Source organism: Hypomesus nipponensis, chromosome 12 (assembly GCF_054491055.1).
Source record: "Hypomesus nipponensis isolate SF chromosome 12, ASM5449105v1, whole genome shotgun sequence".
In the NCBI taxonomy this organism is placed as follows: domain Eukaryota; kingdom Metazoa; phylum Chordata; class Actinopteri; order Osmeriformes; family Osmeridae; genus Hypomesus; species Hypomesus nipponensis.
Genome location: NC_140372.1, coordinates 11,681,073 through 11,699,238, shown reverse-complemented (window position 1 = coordinate 11,699,238; position 18,166 = coordinate 11,681,073). Strand labels below are relative to the sequence as shown.

General features: G+C 45.3%; 3 protein-coding genes across 5 annotated transcripts in view; 1 reads left to right on the top strand and 2 right to left on the bottom strand.

The window, feature by feature from the left end:
• Positions 1 to 8,064, bottom strand: part of raph1b (Ras association (RalGDS/AF-6) and pleckstrin homology domains 1b) — a 33,549-nt gene extending 25,485 nt beyond the window's left edge. The window contains 1 exon segment of the mRNA XM_084668599.1: positions 7,791 to 8,064. The gene's annotated coding sequence lies outside the window, so the exon portion shown is untranslated.
• Positions 8,065 to 10,828: 2,764 nt separating this feature from the next.
• On the top strand, positions 10,829 to 13,152 carry LOC146261104 (T-cell-specific surface glycoprotein CD28). Of its 2 annotated transcripts, none has more exons than XM_084668335.1 (4): positions 10,829 to 11,022; positions 11,536 to 11,868; positions 11,986 to 12,143; positions 12,435 to 13,152. In XM_084668335.1, the coding sequence occupies exons 1-4, from the start codon at positions 10,938 to 10,940 to the stop codon at positions 12,543 to 12,545; spliced, it is 687 nt and encodes a 228-aa protein (XP_084524461.1). In that variant the 5' UTR covers positions 10,829 to 10,937; the 3' UTR covers positions 12,546 to 13,152. The 2 variants fall into 2 exon arrangements, with proteins under 2 accessions (XP_084524461.1, XP_084524460.1); XM_084668334.1 differs by having other exon boundaries at positions 12,432 to 13,152.
• A 334-nt stretch (positions 13,153 to 13,486) lies between these two features.
• Positions 13,487 to 18,065, bottom strand: fastkd2 (FAST kinase domains 2). 2 transcript variants are annotated; one of them, XM_084668661.1, is made up of 12 exons: positions 17,920 to 18,065; positions 16,812 to 17,504; positions 16,623 to 16,726; positions 16,395 to 16,503; positions 15,921 to 16,044; positions 15,473 to 15,612; positions 15,174 to 15,346; positions 14,903 to 15,066; positions 14,461 to 14,691; positions 14,281 to 14,365; positions 14,071 to 14,191; positions 13,487 to 13,960 (listed from the first exon to the last, which is right to left on the bottom strand). In XM_084668661.1, the coding sequence occupies exons 2-12, from the start codon at positions 17,430 to 17,432 to the stop codon at positions 13,850 to 13,852; spliced, it is 1,983 nt and encodes a 660-aa protein (XP_084524787.1). In that variant the 5' UTR covers positions 17,433 to 17,504; positions 17,920 to 18,065; the 3' UTR covers positions 13,487 to 13,849. The 2 variants fall into 2 exon arrangements, with proteins under 2 accessions (XP_084524787.1, XP_084524788.1); XM_084668662.1 differs by having other exon boundaries at positions 17,960 to 18,044.
• Between the last annotated feature and the right edge of the window lie 101 nt (positions 18,066 to 18,166).

Genomic DNA, 18,166 nt, shown 5'->3' with positions numbered 1-18,166 from the left:
CCAGTGAAATTTGCACAGATAAAAAGTATCAATCACCGTGCTGGCAGTGGAGCGACCGTGGACGTGACAAGTGGGTATGCACAGCTGCAGACGCAGTCTTGGAGCCTACACATGCACATTTCATATTCACATTCACTCTCTCTCTAACACACGCGCACAAGCGCACACACACACGCACACACACATATAGACACACACGATTATGATTGTTTTAACCTCCCTAAAAGGAACTGGCCTTAATTGGAGAGTGTTGGTGTTGGTGTGGCCACTCATTTAGGCCTGCCCACATCCAGGGGAAACACTGCCTCCTGTTTGGGCCAATCTCTATGGGATACAGGTGTGTCCTTTGTCCACCCACACTTCCTACATGAACAGAAATCCTACTGGGATGCTCATTTCCTGTCAGAGCAGGAAGTGGGAAAGGGGGCACATAGCAGAGCACAAGCGTAGACAGCAGGGGAGGTGATGAAGTCACAGGAAAATAAAGACCGGGATTGTTATGACTTGGAAGGGAGAGAGAAAACCAGGACACACACACACACTGTACAGTACAAAATCCCCCCCCCAAAAACTCACACAACAGGAAGTGGTTCAGTGTGCTTCAGGGCGAGAAAAAAAAACAACCTCCAGTGCAGATCAGATTTGACAGCTTCCTAACTAAAGCTCTGATCAGATCCGTGTTGCCATCCGTCGCTCCTCCTTTCAGAGGCAGTCCATTCTAAACATCATCCTCCATGTGTTTGCACACATTTCCTGTGCCGAGATCCCATCTAGCCAACAACCCAAGGTGCTATCAGACTGCCCGACTGTCCTGAGAGGCAGAATAATCGAGGTGATTATCTGTCCATGACATCAGACTCCCCAACCCAAATAAGAACAGATCCTAAAAGGGTCTGAACAAAGCGAGCAGACCCACTGAAACCTTGTAGTTATTGATCAGAAGCACCAAACAGCATCTTCTATTCTTAAAACCAGATAAGGCCTTCGCTGTGACCCCGATTGTTGCTGGGAGGCAGGCTGCTGGATCGATAGGTAAGCTCCCCCGCCAACTCTTGGACGGTTGGTGCATTAGTATTGATTAGCGCAGCGCTTTTGCAAGACCAGGCAAAGTGAGCAAGTCGGTACCGTATCGAGGTACTGTATCGAGGAAGACATTAATGAACAAGCGTTTTAAAATGAGCAAGGCTATGCTCAGCTCAGTAGAGTCCTCTCACAGAGACGGACACATCCACTTCCTATGCTCCCACAAAGGTCCATCTGTCCAAACTCCACAGGGGGCCTTATGACGTTGACCCCTCCAGCCAGCCGTCGAGGGCACCGAGGGTCTGGTTTAGAGGGCGCTCTCCCAGGGTGAGGTCTGGAGGTGATTAGGGGGGACCTGATCCTGCTCCTCAGTGGGATTCTCCATGGTCCCGTCCTGGAGCGATGCTCCACTGAGAGCCACACATGGTTGGAATTAGGGGATACGCCGAGTCAGGAATTTTCCCACGGTGACCCGGGAGATCTGACGAAGGCAAGCCTCATTGGCCGGCTGGCTGGCAGGGTTTTATGGGTAGTGCACGCCGGAAACTGCTCTCACACAGGGAAGAACGGTTGGGTTGTTTTGAACCCTAGCTAAAGCTGGTTGAAGTATCTTTCACTGAATAACCCTTTGTCACCTTTCAGGGCATAAACACGCATGCCTTCCAGAGCTTTCCAGAATCTTCTGAATGGCTTTCAAACTAAGATCAATGTTGGCTGACTCAAGATCAGCTAGTGACTCTCTGATGCCCAAGCCCACTGCTGGCTGACAGACTTGGAGGCTGATCTGGAGTCCGCCCTTGAGGCATAGTTATCTGGCACGTGGACGGGTAATCAGGATCACTACACACCAAAGATCAGAGAAGCCAAGCAGATTAGCGTAGCAGTCAGCCCTGTGGGTGATTCACACTGTTATGACTAGGTTCACAGTATTACTCAAAGAGATTATGCGCTGGCGACTGAGCCATACAGTCATATGTCTAGCATTCAGTTTGACACACTAGCACACATGGGCGAGCACATTCAAAACAATAAACGCACGGACACGAACACTACAGGGTGAGTAATTGGTATAGACTGTTCCAGAACTCTGACACCTTGGCAAAACATGTGGGAAAGAACAAGGACCCCCCTCAAAGTTTCTATGTGCACACTCTCAAATGACATCGGTTGCCCGTAAAATAACCAAGCCTGACTCTGGCATCTTCCTTTCTTTACCTCCCAGGTTGCTCCCCCTCCCCCCAAGCTTCTGCCATTTCTTTTCTCTTCTTTCTTGCTCTCTATCTTGTCAGCTCTTCCTCTCACAACCTCAGCAGTCCAATAATTGCCCTTGAGGTTGGCAGCTAGATGAATGAGGAAACGTTAGCCAAGGGCCCTGCTCTGGGCCCAGTGCTGGTGGCTCACCCTCCAGACTCTTGGCTCTTTTCAGCATGGGCAATGTGACAGAAACAGGCCTACGTCCAACTCCTTTAGTAGTCCGTTGAGTGGCCTCAGCAGAAATCTGTCTGTTCTATACGTCTAGAAAGACAAGCTCTATCCCTGTAGCTGTAATGGGGATACCATACCCTTTAGACATCCATTTTCATTTTCAGAAGCAAGTTGTGTGGTTTCTCCCAGTAGGAGTCGGGCGATAGGGTGAGGAATGAATGCAATGACACGCTGCTTAACCCAATCCAGCAGCTGCACTCCGTAAACTCAAATCGACTTCTTCAAGAAGTTGAAGAATGCATCTTCACCGACACGCATTCTCTGTGCCCCACACACAAACAGAATAACCCAAGACAATGGAACACAGAAGATGAAAACAGAGACAATGGTGAGTTTTGAATGATCCCGCCAGGGACCCCACAGAAATGAGTCCGGCGTGTTCCGAAGAGAAGAGGACGTTTTCTCTGAGGACTTGAATGGAATGTGAGGCAGAGACCACTCGGAGGAAAACAGAGCTCCAAACACAAACTCTGGGGTCAGATAAACAGGGAAGACGGGAGGAGGCTGTTCACAGCGGGGTGAGCGGGTGCACCGAGCTAAATCTGCCCCGATTCTGATGAAACACAAGCATCCCAAGAGAGAGTCACGCACGCGCGCACGTTCTCGTGCCTTTCCATCAGAGACCCTCGCGTACGCTCCATACCCAGGCCTTCCCTGCTCCATGAGAACATGCTGAACTCTTGGAAAGGAGAGCACAAAGGAGGAAGGACTATGATGTCTATCCTGGCCAGCTGACAGACCAATACAGGCTGTTGTCAAGGTGACGTCAGACAGGACAAGAAGGGTCAGGGGAAAGCACCAAGACCGGGCTGGATAACAGCACCTGAAGCCCCTCCCTGAAGAACCAGGTGCCCAGACAGGAAGTCTTCTGGAAAAGATTGGACAGGCATCCCTCGTGCCCTCAGTGTCTTTAGGTGAATCGAGAACAAGAATATGCAATGTAGGAGTTTAAAACCTGGAACCCTGTCTCAGTCCACTTCGGCCTACTTTTATGACGGTGGTACAAGGTCACATCACCGAGGAGGACGTGTGTTGACTTATTGAAGCCGTACATAACCTGTTAAATCTCCGTCTGTCTCTGTCGGTCATTTATCAGTCTGACCACTGATCCCTGTCATGGTTGGAGTTTTAACAGGGCCTTTAACGGGTGGACAGCCGACTATAATAAATCACTATACTCTTACATCCTCTGTGGAGTTCACCAATGACACCCCTACTGGAATTCCAGTGTGAAATCTCCCATTGGGATGGAATTCTCCCCTAAAAGTTGTGCTTCAAAGTTATTAGAAAGTTGAAACCAAACCACAGGCAGCACTATGAAATAGCGTTATATAGTACTGGTGCATGGTTTGAAAGGAAACAACAGCAGTGACTTTGTTTAATAGTTCTTGCCACTAACATTTTGCCAAGGAGGGAGATAAGACCATGACAGGTTGTGGAACACTTGTCTCCAACTCCACTGGGAGCATCATTTCCTGTCACATGATCCTTATGTCAACACTGATTGGACCACAGGAGTGAGCACAGCAGAGACCATCTGCACAGTACTCACAGAAGGGGGTCTTTGAGGACACAAACACACTGTCAAAACCAGCCACCTGCCATTGTCTTCATCATGCTATTGATTAATAACTACCTAAGCTGCTTACAGAGAGAAAGAGGGAGATAAAGAGGGAGAGAGAGACAACTGAACAGGTTTAGATAGGATAATACATATCAGATTAAAACAAGTTTGCTGTCGAAAAATAGTGTTTTCCCCCCTTGTTCATCTGGTTGGCAGTCTGCATCGCACTGCTCAAGCTCTCCTCGTCAGCGTCATGAGGACCCAGATGTGTTCCCCTTAGCAGAGTCTAGGGCAGGTGACCTCCTTCTGCCCGATCAAATAGCAGAGAGACAGAGACAGAGACGAGGCAGAGCGCCTGCACATCCACCAGCTTTCCAACCATCTGAGAACATCACCTGTCGGGCCCCCTGGCCCACACACACTCCTCCTGCTGGGTGGAAGAGCACCGCAAAACAATTGGGTCAAGAAACCCTGTTTGCTTTCCATTTGACGGAAATCCATTCAGAGGTTATTAGTATACGGATAGCCATCTGTAAGGAACTGGGCCGACCCTTTGAGAGACTGGATGTGGGGTCCTGGGCTTTAAGGTTATCTGGGAAAGTTTCCACCATCTAGGAGAGGCACAGCAGGGCGGGCAGCTTGGCTGTCTTTGTTCCCAAATGGCAGTTGCAGCTGTCATCAAAGGTCATCAAAATGCTACAGGAACAAGGGCCTTCAGAGACAAAAACCATGTGCTACGGCAAGTGTAAAGGAACAAACCCCACACCCAGTTACACAGACGAAGGCACCCAGTACCAGGGAGTACATGCCCTGTGGTGTTCACCCCCTGTCTGGAATACGAACGTGACGATACACCGGGTACCGTGGTGCTAGTCTGCCCTTCACACCCCCTTCACATCCCTGCCCCACTCCTCAGGGCAGAATTTCCTCCTATCAAAGACACCCATATCAGCTTCCCCTCATCTCTCAGGCTCCCTGTCTTGGTATGTTATTGGGATGCTTGAAGGTCCTCTCTTTCATGCCCCAACACCAGGCCAGGCCTACCCCCTCCACCCCTGGCTGTAACAGAAGCCCAGGTAAATCTACACCATCTCGGTGCTGGGTTCTTTTGTGTGACTCAGCCTTATGCCCTGGGACATGGCTGCTTGAACAGACAGATCCTCCCTCCCCCCTTGTCCCATTAGGACTAGTGTTCACCCCACACACAGCACTACAGCAGCAACCATCCCAACTGTGGCCAGCCTCCACCCCACTTTATTCAGAACAATAGTGAGCCAAAACAAGAAGCAGAGGCAATTTCTGACAGAAAATAGGGCAGCCCTGTAGTGCAGTAAGTAGTTCAGCATCCGCTGCGTGTTGCTGTTTCGTACTGAATGTGCCCTCTTCTCCAGCCTCTCTGTATTGAAGCTCGCAAAGCATTCCAAACGCTTACGTCTCCCTCTGAAACGAGAAGGGGGGAAAACAAGGAACCAAAGTGACCAGTTCCTGACAGATGTTTCTCCTCCATCAGTGGAAACATTAAACCATGACTGAGCTGTTCATACAGCCTCCTTGAGACAAAGCCAAGCTGTGTCAGCCCTGAAGAACCCTGCCTATAGACAGAACTGAGGCCGCTCATGACTAGTATGACACAGCGACAGAAAAATGCTTTCGAACGACTTGATAAGAGACATTTTCATTCAGTTTGCTGCATGATCATTGAGTATACTGTTAACTCAATACTGGTTGTTCTGGTCAACAACAAAAAAAGTTTCTACCTTGCGGTGTTTACAAAGCCTCACTTATGCATTCACTTCAACTGTGCTTCTGGCAAGACAATGAAATTCGACCCACGACTCCTGCTACTCTCTGTCTTGCTATGAGCAAATGGTAAAACCATCTGCTGCAAACTCCCTTTCTACCACTCGTTATTGTCCAACTTCAACTGCTCTATGAATGGATTTCCTTGGTCGGGTCATAAGGGATCTCATGACGTTGCCACACTGGCAGCCACTGAGTTCACTCAAAACAAGAACAGTTGTTTGAGTATTGCTGGGTTCCTCATTCCTCCCGAGCAGAAAACACTACACTCCTGCCTCAGTCAGTAACAAACTATCTACTGTAAAACCATAAAACGTTGGACACTCTGGTCAAACTGATATAAGGTGCCGCCTCTTATCAGCATCACACTTGCGAGCCTTCCAGAAAACTGCCAAACGCAAAAAACACTGGGGACAACTGCACTGCCTTTGAAGGAGAATGCCATCAAAAAAACTCTTTTTTTTTTTGCTCAGCCCTGACAGAACAAATAATGTACAGGCAGCACATGTTTGCTTGGCGAGAGCCTGGGGCCATATGGCACAGACAGTGGGCATAGCTGTTCTGTTCCTACGGGTGACCTTTGAACTCCACGGTCAATGAAGGGTCATTAACTTTACAGTGTTCATGTCTATGTGTCTGGAGCTGGGAGTGAACCCCAGTCAAGGCTGCACACTTCTGTATGTTTTTCTGTGAACTGTGATGGGCCTTTGTATGCCAGAAGCACAGTATCTGAAAGCAGCGGTGTCGACCCTGCTCTGCCTGTAAGAGGCTGGATGTAAATGGATTATGCATTAAACCACAACTCTGCCACTGAGCTTGTTCTGAGCATCCGATTTTAAACCTCTTACAAGAGATAATAGCATCCTCATTCAACAGACGTAGCCCCGAGTGGGAGTCGGCCGTTGCTTTGTTTCTTTATTGGCTCGAGGCGGCGTAGCCTCTGCTTAAGAGTGCGATATAGCCAGTGGTCAAATTAACTACAGTAGCCAATCTGCGCTCTACGTCATCCAACAAAGAGAACTAGCTGCCTGGCAGTGGATACAAAAGTAGCTCACCATAGGAGTAAGCAATCAGGCAGGTAGTTAAAAACTAGCGTTTTATCCAATATGTGCGTATTTGTTTTTGTAAACAGGAGAATATTTAAGAATGCAATTGTTATATTTCTTCGACTTATATTTCTGACATAATGCATCGATCATTGGGATGCAGTACCCCACTGCCTGACATTAGGGTGTGGACTGAAGATTTGTTCTTTAGCTTACTACTAGGAGCCTAACATTTGTCATTCTGACCTTTTCAAATAAAGAAACCCTTCTATTGTAACGCGATCAAAGTTATTTGCCAAATGTAGGCTAAACAATTTAAATAATGACAGTCACAAACATCAGCATCTGTGCTAGCCTTAAATATAATAAACACGGGTTGACACAATAGGCTGAAGGTAGGGTGCAGCAATTACCATACTGTACGGAGCTATAAGCGAATAAAATAAGGGTTGCAAAGGTAAACATGGGTAAAGTGTCTCGAGTCGGACCATCGCTTCACACCCTTTCTCCCAATAAAAGGAGTGTTCCAATGGCCGCATAGAGGCAAAGCTTTTGTCGGTATTTTCAAGGCGACTATATTTCTATTGCCTTTGGACAAAAGACCTGTAACATTGAAGAGGGAGATTATTTAAAACTAGTATTATTTGGTCATTAATTTTCAAGAGCATTGCTAGCCGATATAGCAATCCGACCTATCTCTTTTCCCCGCGGGGACACTGGCCATAACCACCTAGGCTGGAGATTCACATATTCTGTGACACATGTTTGCAAAGAGAAGGCATGCAGTAGTTATCTCCGTAATCAGTTTCAAAAGGCAAAACAAAAGTAAATCTGGTCAATTCGAGTAAGAGATAATTATAAAATCTACTTACAGCCAAATGGGAATCAACGCGGCTCCTCCTGTTTCCCAGTGGAAGGTTACTGAATATCGCGGATTTGGAATATCAAACAATAAAGCACATGTATTAATATTCAATCTGAAACACTGGATTGTCCACCGTCTTCATGGTATTTATCCTGAGCTCGCTGCTTTGCCTGTGTACTTAGTTAACACTATACTTTGTACATTGAAATTCCCATTGCCATTCTCTTCCCATTCTTTTCTCCCAGGATTGTTGAGTGAGCCACTGCACGCTACGCGTCTCCGTTTCCTGTCCAGCCCAGAATTTGGTCTCTGGTATCCAATCAGAAAACACTATCCTACCAGCCAGACGGGCATGCACTAATAGACAGGCCACAGGCAGGTATTAGTGCATGGATAACACATTATCCCCATATGGCCAGAAAACGTTAATAAAACAATATGTTTTGCAACATATTGCTAATTTGCAACTAATTTTTGTGTGATTAAGTGTTTGCTCCATGGATTCAAATATACTTTATACGTTGTCCCTACAGAACTACGTAATACAAAAGTCCAACCGGATTAGTGGAATTTATGAATTATTACAGACCAGATTTGATATCACACTTGAGAGTAGGGTTTCCTGTCTTGCCGTGCTAGTTGTGCCATCTAGTGGGCAAATGCTACCATAGCGTGTTGTTTAATCCTAAATGTTTTTGTCGCCTCAGCTTGGTCCTTGAGAAAGCAGTTTGTCTAAAGCATTTTCACGTTTTTATGGGCTTCAAATAAGACATGGGACAAAGTACCCCCCCCCCCTTCTACATAAAAACTGTTAAAAGTGTATGTAAATACCGTTTATAATATATTTACAACAGTGCTAGCCAAAATAATGCTGATTGCACTTCAACTAGCCTGTGAAATATAGAAAAAAGTACAAATACTAGTTACACATTTATAGGTCCAGTGATTCTACTACTTCATGGCCTGATAGCAATTCAACAGATTCCAGAGCTTTCTTTTTTCAATATAAGTACACTGTTTAGAAGTTAGGGATGAGGTTAATTATTTTAACCAGGGGGGGGGGGGGGGGGGGATTTACATTTCTAGTGAGGAGCAATTGAACATCCAGCCTGTCATAACCTTTTTGGTTTTCTGTAATGCTCAGGGTAAAGACTGAGGATTTCATGTTGAGGGGCAAGTGATACTGGTGTAGAGGTTATCCCAGATATATGCCACACTGCTGAATTGGAGATCTTTTGGATTCCCAGAGACAATGGTACGAGGTATCAAGATTCAACACAGGTTTGGGGTCAAATAAGAAACTTAGCACGGTTGATATTTCACTATGCAATTTTACTGCAACAATCTCAGGTAGATGTTTATCATCTGCACCTGAGCCCTGGAGAAAATCACAGCCCAATCCATTACATCTCTTACCATCAGAGTTAAAGAGAGTAGATACCAATATTTCATGTAGGGATGTCATCTTCTCTTCTATAGCACCTATAAACACAGAGTCTCACTAATAAATGAATACATTCTATGAACGATAGAATCTTCATTTAGATGAGGAATCATTCTGACACTAATATTTCTGCTGCAGATAAAGCGTTTATTTCTAAATGATTGGCTTTAAATGGACACATATTCATCAAGTAAAACAGAACAGAAAACCATAACAGAAATGCACAACCGACTATATATAGTTATTTAAGTAATCCAGATTGGCCACAAAAAATTATAAATTAGAATACACTTTCAACACAATTCTTAATTGAAATAGACACTCTAAAATGTGTAATTTCAGTAGCTACTATTTGGAGACTGTCAGAAACACAAAGAAATGTCTGATCACTGAATAAAAGCCTTTTGCACATCTTTTCTTGGATTATGATGCACTGGCTATATGCATTTCAAATTACAATAAAACTGTTTTTTTTCTTGAAAGAATATTTTATTTTGCACTATCAAGCTGTTAAGCGGAAAGTTCAGTAAAACCACACAAAGAGATGAATAATGCTAACAGGAAACTGTGAACATTACTGTGACGTATAATATTCAATTCTGATGATTAAAGGTTTTTGACTGCACAAGTAGCATGAGATCACCTTGATACCACAGACCACAAGGTTGGTGGTGGTAATGGGTGGCCAGCCTACTGTTAGGTACATATAGGTATGTAATGGGATGCAATCTGTCAAAACGTGTCAGATAAGTGGTAGTGTATAATAATCCTAGCTCTTGTTAGTGTATTAGTAATCAGTACAGCCAGAAGAAACTGATGTGTGTAGAGACTTCCTGTCTACACACACTTACGTTCACATGCGCACATACACTCCTATTCACACAGACACGCGCATATGCACGCATGCTCTCACGTATGCTCATACCACACACACGGTACAAACCCTAAACCACCAACCAATTGCCTTTTTGCACCATGCTCTGCAGTGTTACATCCTATTAAAGGTAGCTGCACATCCTGAATGTTCCAAAACATGACACGTCTCAAACATCCACAGATGAAGACAAACATGTTCACCCCATTTCATCACCACAGCCACTATGATTTCTTTTTCTTTTTCTATCCAGACCAGAGCTAGACCAATGTGCAACCAGACCCTAGCATAACAACACTTAATGGCCAAAACGACATGGACACCTGCATATCAAACTTTTCATTCCAGAATGATGAGCATTACTGTAATATGGAGATGGTCCCCTCTTCAATACTAGAGTGGTGTCCACTCTCCTCTGAAGGAAACACATGGCATTAGAATCCATCCTAAAGTTATATGGGGGCAAATTCAAAATATGGAAACTGAGTGGAAAATGATGATATATGTGAGAAATCTTTTGCCATCAGGTAGACAGCGGAAACTTCTTGAGAAAGCATAATTATTATTGCTGAATGATTTGGATGTTTTCCCCAAGAGGAGGTCCTTTGTGATGTGGGTGTTACTTATGTTGAGTCTGGTAGCGGGTGACAGTAGACAGTGCTGACTGTACAGTTCATTCTTTAGCGCGCTCTTCTCCTGAGATCTAAAACAGTTGTGTACAGCTTTATATAGCTTGAGTTGTATGTCAGCCAGCCCGTCATTTAGAATTAACAGTTTCTTCTTGATGAGAGAATTTGGGATTCCTCAGTTTCAGAAACTGATCAAAACGGATCGTGATGGCTGGTGTCTTGGTGTTATCAATTCTCCTTACCCTCTGCTTCCCAGGTGTGGCTGGCGCACATTCACCCCAAGAATGCGATGGTAAGTGCTTGTTAATGAAATACATCCTGACTTTTCTGTAAGGTCTAGTTAACCCTATACACAACCCCAAGGTCAGAGAGGGGAATAATTGATTCTGTCTGTCTTCCAAAGTTATCACAATTGTAGTTGATGTCAATCAAATGTAATGTTCATAATTGCATTGTACTCTGAGATCAGAATGTTCAGATTAAATAGGACAGAAAGGGTGGCAGGGTGGCAGTGTGATATGGATGGAGTTTCTGACACTTCAGTGATTCACGCTTTCTATTTCACACAATTGTGAGTTTCCTTTACCTTTGAAACTTCAGGTGTCGCTTATACATGGTTTCGTGTGTGGGTGTATTTTGTTCAGGCTGACAGGAATCATATCCTGTGTGCACAGATTATGCGCTTCATTATTTTAAATGAAACTAGAAAAAAGTATTTAAGAATTGAGCGTCATTAACATTGATGTTTATATAGCAGGTCAAGAAGCAGTTTGTAGCATTGACCACCTTGACCTTCTCACCACAGACAATTTCCCGATGATTCGAGTGGCCCTCAACAGCAACGTATCTGTGCGCTGTCCTAAAATGACAGCAAAAGAAATTACCTTTCACCTCCTCATGGGCAAGGACAAGGTTGGCAGCTCTCGTATTCTAATAGAGAACAGTACCGGGGAGAGAGTGGTTCATGTTCAGGATAGCCTGGCGCTGTGGGTGAACGAACAAGACCACACGGTCAGTTTTCACATCTCCAGAGTACAGAAAGAGCAAACAGGGCTGTACACATGTGAGGCCTGGATATCGTTCCCTCCTCCCGGTGGCAAAGTACAGGATGCACCCAAGACCCTGCTACTTGTGGAAGGTAAAACACACTCCCCTCGTAGTTAGCACAACACACACAGTTTGCTACAATATACTTTTCTAATCCTATGTTGACCCGTGATAGGTTCATGCACCTCTCTGACTCGTTGATCCACAGACTATCCGTGTGAGAAGGTTGTGGCCAGCGAAAGGACTTCAGTCTCTGTTCCAATACCACAAGAAGCATGCTCCAAAAAGTGGTGGATACTGGCAGTACTACTGGCAATTGCCATCACCTTTGGGGTGGTTGTCACGATCACCAGCTTTGTCATCTGGGTGAGTGACATGGCGATGTTCTTACAAAGACGGGAGCAAGCACTTTAAGCGTATTCATTTGGCATGAAATGAACTATTCCATAAACTACACTTTTACATTGAGTTTACGATATCAATCTATCTCATACAATATCTACTCATATCTAATCAAGATTTTGTTGTCAAAACCCTTGGACAGAACTCTATCATTTGAACATGACCAATAGTCAATGACTTCAACTGATTTCAAAACTCTGCCTGGAAGCTCCAGCTTGCTTCTCCATTTTTGATCTGTTTGTGTTTGACCAGCAGCTCAAACTGAAGAGAGTGGAGTTGTCCCACAACTACTACATGAACACCAAAGCCAGAGGGCCAGTGGGCCAGAGGAAAGGGGTCCAGCTTCCACTACCGAGGTGGTTCTAACCTCCTGTGTCGGAAACGGCTCATCATCCCGCCTGGTCAGATGCACCGTGAACCGACAAGTTTGTTTTTAACATGACAATAAAGAGTGAGTGAGGGAAGCTCTGATAAGTCTTACCTGAGAAACTGTATCTATAAAGCTCATGTAAAAAAGTATTCTTTTAATAATAATGTTTTCTTTTTTATATGCTGATACTGTGTGTGAAGTGATGAAAGTTTGTAATGCTGGTATTTGCCATTTATTTTTGTTGGATTATTTTACGTAAAATGATGTAATGCCTAAAAACTCAATTTGCCGTCTTTAACATACGGCAATGGAAGAGTGCTGAAGTTCTGACTTTGCCTTATTGTGTCGCTGCACAAACTGTAGCTGAGCACAAAGACCTCTACAGTGGGGATGCCCTTAAGCAGGAAATGATCTAACGGTAGACCCCAATTCTGTGGTGATATAATACTCACAGGAAATAGGGGTTTCTTAGTTAGGGTATGTAACCATACTTCACCCAAATCTGTTTCAGAATACAAATATGGATCAAAAAAGGGTGTGTCTTTTCTATTAACTTGTCCATGCTCCAAACTGTTTCAAATCTCCAATAAAATACAGAAATAATCAAACAAACTAATTTAAAGTGTCCAGTTTTTGTAACAATTCCCATCATCTGTGTATGAACTATCTCCTAAAATAAAACATTTATGGAAAAACACCAGCATCACTTCCTGGTTGTTCATTTTCTGTATGCATGCTAACCTGCAAATCTAGCAGTTTCTGTGTTCTGGAACAGCCAACGCAAAATTCTACCAGTTTAAAGCTGCGAGTTTCCTGGAACAATGTGGCATAGTTGCTGGGTAACATGCTTACCTATTGTGTATATGACATGATACTTAGAAATACAGCTTATGGAAAAACAACACCCATGGTTCAACAAATATTACAGACAGCTTCATAAACATAATGGTTATTTTATTTTTCGCACCCCAAGACATTGATCCTTTTTCAGATCAACCTTAGAAAGGTTACGCTCAAGTCTGAATGAGGTTTGGTTTATGAACAGCAGCAGACAACATGCACACAGTAGACAATCCATCTGACATCTGAACAGCGATTCCTCAGTTCTATGTATCAAACACTGTTTACAGAACAAATAAGTCCCACTCTTACAGCATATATTATTTGTATACAAGTTTTTACCTGGTAAAAACAGAATAACTGTGGTTCCTGTGCAATAAACCACAGTCAACGTGCCTGACTACAAGAGTTTCAGACTTCTTAGTTAGGACATCTAGGTTAGAAGGGTTTTCATGCACCGTCACTCTTCCTTCTGTTCTACCGGCGGTCGCTGGTGTTCTGGAAAGATCTGTGCCCGTAGGACCACAGCTCTCTCTTCCTCTGGTAGACTCCGGAGCTCATTCTCCATTACCTGGGGGATAGAAGGGTAGATGGATCATGGGAAATGTAGTACATTATAAGTAAAAAGTAGGAATGTGTTGTGCTATTCTACAAAATAACTGAGGCATTCTAGAAACTAACCATGACAGGAGAGTATCCTAGGATCTTCAAATGGCGTAGCTTCATAGCCAACATTCCCCGCGGATGGGATGTCCCATAGCATAAAGATGAGAGGGGTGTGCTAATCACCGCGATTCTTGACCTAGGAGGTCATAGTAACAATAGAAATCTTTTGCACCAAATCTCATTAGCAAAACTTCTCATAGTAGAGGTTGATTACAGATCAATTACCTTTGGCTGTGTTCATGTTGGGGAGCTTCACCTTCAGACAGTGTAGTTCCCTCTGTCTCCTGCAGGGGACATGATATTAAACAATCTAAAAAACACAGGGAAAAAAATAGTGGTTACTCTCCGGGTTTCAACAACTGGGAACACACTGAAAGATACTGGACCTTAAACCGCAATCATTACCTATGAAGTAGAATTTTTCGACGAGCACGCCTTCCTGTAGAATCCCCGCGTCTCCCACGACGCTGCGGAGCGTAGTCACCAAGCCTGAGTTGACAGTGGGCTCCGTGGGGGACGGGGAGCCCAGTGCAGAGGAAGGAACGGTCAGTTCCTGAGGAAGAGGAGGCTGGTCCAGCCTCAGACAGAGGTCCACTATCTGCAGCCTTCTCCCTGACCTCACACGGGCGTGGCCTCCTGCACCAGGTCACACACACACACACACACACACACACTTGTTAAAACATTGACTCAAGGGGCAAAATCAAAATAATCTGCAGTTGAATTTCACATTTTGCCAACGCTTCTATCCGAAGGGACACTAAACCTGAAAACAAATCAAATGTATTCAATAGTGGAGAGTTGGAGATGAGGGGCGTTTGTGGTGTATCTGAAGACATTAGCTGACCCGCAGCCCTGAGCTCATCCAGGGTTTGGCCTTGCAGCAGCTGTTGGAGAGGAGCCTGGGGGAAGTGTCCCAGCATGCACAGGCTGACCACGGCCCTCAGCAGGTCAGAGGAGGACATCTTAGACAAGTACGTCTGCAGAACGTGGGTCATGCTCTCAACAAACCTGTAAACGTACAGACAAAAAAGTGATATAGACGCTTTTTGTTTTGGGGGGGGAGGGGGCACGGTGAAGCTACTGAGATGGGAGGAGGTGCGTTTGAAGCGACTTGCCTCTGCCTGTGCTCCCGCAGGTCGTGGTTGAGGTCGGAGAAGATCTGTAGGATGACGAGGACGTCTTTTAACAGGAGAACTTGGGGGTTCTGGAGAACTCTCTCAAGGAAGGCGTCCATCAGGGGTGTGGCACGGAAGCCCAGGTCCTCGAAGAGCGACAGGAACAGAATCACCTAAGAGCCAAACAGAAAGAACCAGACTGAACAAGACCGAGCGAGAGCTTAACCTTAACCCTCAGCTGTATCTAACAATCCTGTGCATCTAAGAGTGTGTGTGTGTGTGTATCTGTGTGTCAATACCTGTTTGTTGCTCCACATGTCTAGGGTGGAGACCACATACTCAGAGATGGCAGTGAACAGGGTCATGTTTCTGTAGTGTAGATCCCTGCATGATCTTAACACCGTCAACAGTCTGACGAAGGGGACCCCATGTACATTATCTGGAAGGGGGAGAAAAGGGTTAGGGAGAGAGTGGGGTAGGAGAAGACATTTCCTGACCTAGGCCTATACATATTTAAATAATGCTGTCAAACATTTAAATACACTCAATTAGTATTTTACATGAATACAGTGGAGGAGCCTAAACAGTGCAACAATCAAAGTATGATACTCAATTTTGGAAACCTACATCAGCATCAACCACGGACTAGGTAAGGAAGAGTGTACTAAATACCAGATCTACAACACCCTTTAGCACAGAGCAATCCGCTAGCCTCTGTGGCAGAGTGGACGTAGCGGGTTTTCTCACCTGCTATCTTTGTACAGCAGACATCCAGCAGAGGCTTGGAACAGAAGCCCATGGTGGCCAGAGTGGAGATCATGTACTGAGAGTTCGGGAGGCTGAACTGCTCTGTCATGGACAAGGCTTTCATCTGAAAGTCAGGGAAAGTTAGGGGGTCAGGTGGCTGAACAGTGAGAGAATCGGGCTAGTAATCTGAAGGTTGCCAGATCAATTCCCGGCCATGCCAAATGACGTTGTCTCCTTGGGCAAGGCACTTCACCCTACTTGCCTCGGGGGGAATGTCCCTGTACTTAATGTAAGTCGCTCTGGATAAGAACGTCTGCTAAATGACTAAATGTAAATGTGAAAGGGAGGGGGGACGAGACGAGAGAAAACATTCAACCGTGAGCCAAATAAAGGCTTAAGTCTGAGTGACTCGGGGGTCAGGTGAGGTGTTGTCTACCATACAGAGGTGGCAGCGTGCGAGAATCGAGGTCTTACCTCGAGTTTCCTCTTGAACGGCGGGGGGGCATCTTTTCCCATGTGGCGCATCAAAGTCTGCAGGGCCATGACACTCTGGATGCCTGGCAGGCGAGACTCGATGATCAACCTGGGCATTTAGAGGACAACAACACATGTACTGAGGCTGTTTTGGAAAGTCGAGACCATTTGACAACACTTTGAACCATTTGAAGGACACGCTGCACCCGTTGGAAGACGAATGCCCACCTCATGCCCTCTTTCAGGGCATCAACATTGGGGCTGCTCTTCATGGGCTCCAGACCAGAGGCCAGCACAGACAGGGACTTCTCATCAAAGTCATTCAGGCGCTCCTGTCGTAAACAGAACAGAGGACGAGTCACCACGACAGCCCTCCCCGAGTGCCTTCCCACTCAGGTAAGACACCCGATGTGTTACCTGAGAGACGCGGAGGAGGGTCTGGACCACTCGGCTGCTTGGCGACACGCCCAGCTTCACCATAGCCAGCAGGCTGTAGGCCAGGTCAAGGCTCCGCATGCGTCCGGCCTCCAGCATGATCGTATTGAGCAGCTCCTCAAAGCCTGCATGCTCGAACATGAGCCTGAGCTCCACCCGCTGCTGTTCCTCCGTCATGGTCTTGTTGATGCACCAGATGCGGGTGAGGCAGTTGCTGACCCTCCTGGAGGTGGCTGTGTACAGGGAGACCAGGTCGAGGACGTCTGTGGGCGAGCCACACTCCTTCAACTTGTCGGAGAAAGGAACCCGCTTGGCCTGAATGACTGGTGATTGCACTGGTTGGATGGAGTTGAGCTCTTCAGCTTCCATTGCCTCCAAGTCTTGTGTTTTGCTTTGACAGTAATACCTGACTGTGTTGACATGCTGTCCAGCCAGTCGGCCCTGAAACGACCCGGCTGTCCTCCAGATGGGTGTCAGTCCTGTGTCAAACTCTCTCGACAGGCTCCTCTGCATCTGAGGGGGTCGGTGTTGACTAGGCAACCTCTGAACGCAGGTCCTCATGACCCATCTAAGAACATCCTCTCCTGTTAAACGGACTGACATGATGTCTTGATGAGGATGATGATGATGGTGGAGTCGGTGAGTTTGAGATTCAGAAAGTCGCTATTGATTTATCTGAAAGTGAAGATAGACTACATAAGTCGTGGTTGCTGCGAATATCTACTTTTATATTATTGTAGGGAGATCATCGTACATTTCAAGACATACATCCTAAATATATGGCAAGTGCTGGAAGTTCATTGGGTTAATGTATCCCCCAAAATGTGTTAGCTAGCTAGCAAGCTAACGATGCAGAAGTATGAACATGTAACAACGTGAGTCTAACCCGCAAAATGTTAGCAGTGTACTATGAACTAATATGTTTGCTACATAATTGGACATTTTACAGAAGCCAAGGTCAGCAATCCAGCTTTCTGAATGTTGCTTGCATTCAAAGTAAGCAAATATTTTTGCAGATATAATAGAATGTATTGGCATTACACAAAAATATCAATGGTTTACTGTTCAGCAAGAATGCTATCTTACTTACAAGTTAGAATAGAAGACGACATTAATGTCATACAATTTACCAAGTTCTATGTCAATCCATTTTTGATACCGCTAAGACGCTCATAGACATAAGGACGCTCACGAGGGTTTCCTGGCTTCGAGTGCGTTCCCATAATAGGACGTTACAACACCACGTTTCGACCTGTCAATTGTAGCTAACTGATATGCAGTTAACATTTGCATTTCTAATCGAATTTGATATGTTTTTTTACTTAATACTTATTTGT

What these genes read in the sequence shown, in the direction of transcription:
- LOC146261104 (XM_084668334.1), top strand. Translation starts at nt 10,938, where the DNA reads ATGGCTGGTGTCTTGGTGTTATCAATTCTCCTTACCCTCTGCTTCCCA. An exon ending in TTCACCCCAAGAATGCGATG is followed by an intron (nt 11,023 to 11,535) that starts GTAAGTGCTTGT and finishes TTCTCACCACAG; the next exon opens with ACAATTTCCCGATGATTCGA. An exon ending in TCACCAGCTTTGTCATCTGG is followed by an intron (nt 12,144 to 12,431) that starts GTGAGTGACATG and finishes GTGTTTGACCAG; the next exon opens with CAGCTCAAACTGAAGAGAGT.
- fastkd2 (XM_084668661.1), bottom strand. Translation starts at nt 17,432, where the DNA reads ATGTCAGTCCGTTTAACAGGAGAGGATGTTCTTAGATGGGTCATGAGG. An exon ending in CCCTCCTCCGCGTCTCTCAG is followed by an intron (nt 16,727 to 16,811) that starts GTAACACATCGG and finishes TGTTTACGACAG; the next exon opens with GAGCGCCTGAATGACTTTGA. An exon ending in GCCCTGAAAGAGGGCATGAG is followed by an intron (nt 16,504 to 16,622) that starts GTGGGCATTCGT and finishes CTAAATGCCCAG; the next exon opens with GTTGATCATCGAGTCTCGCC.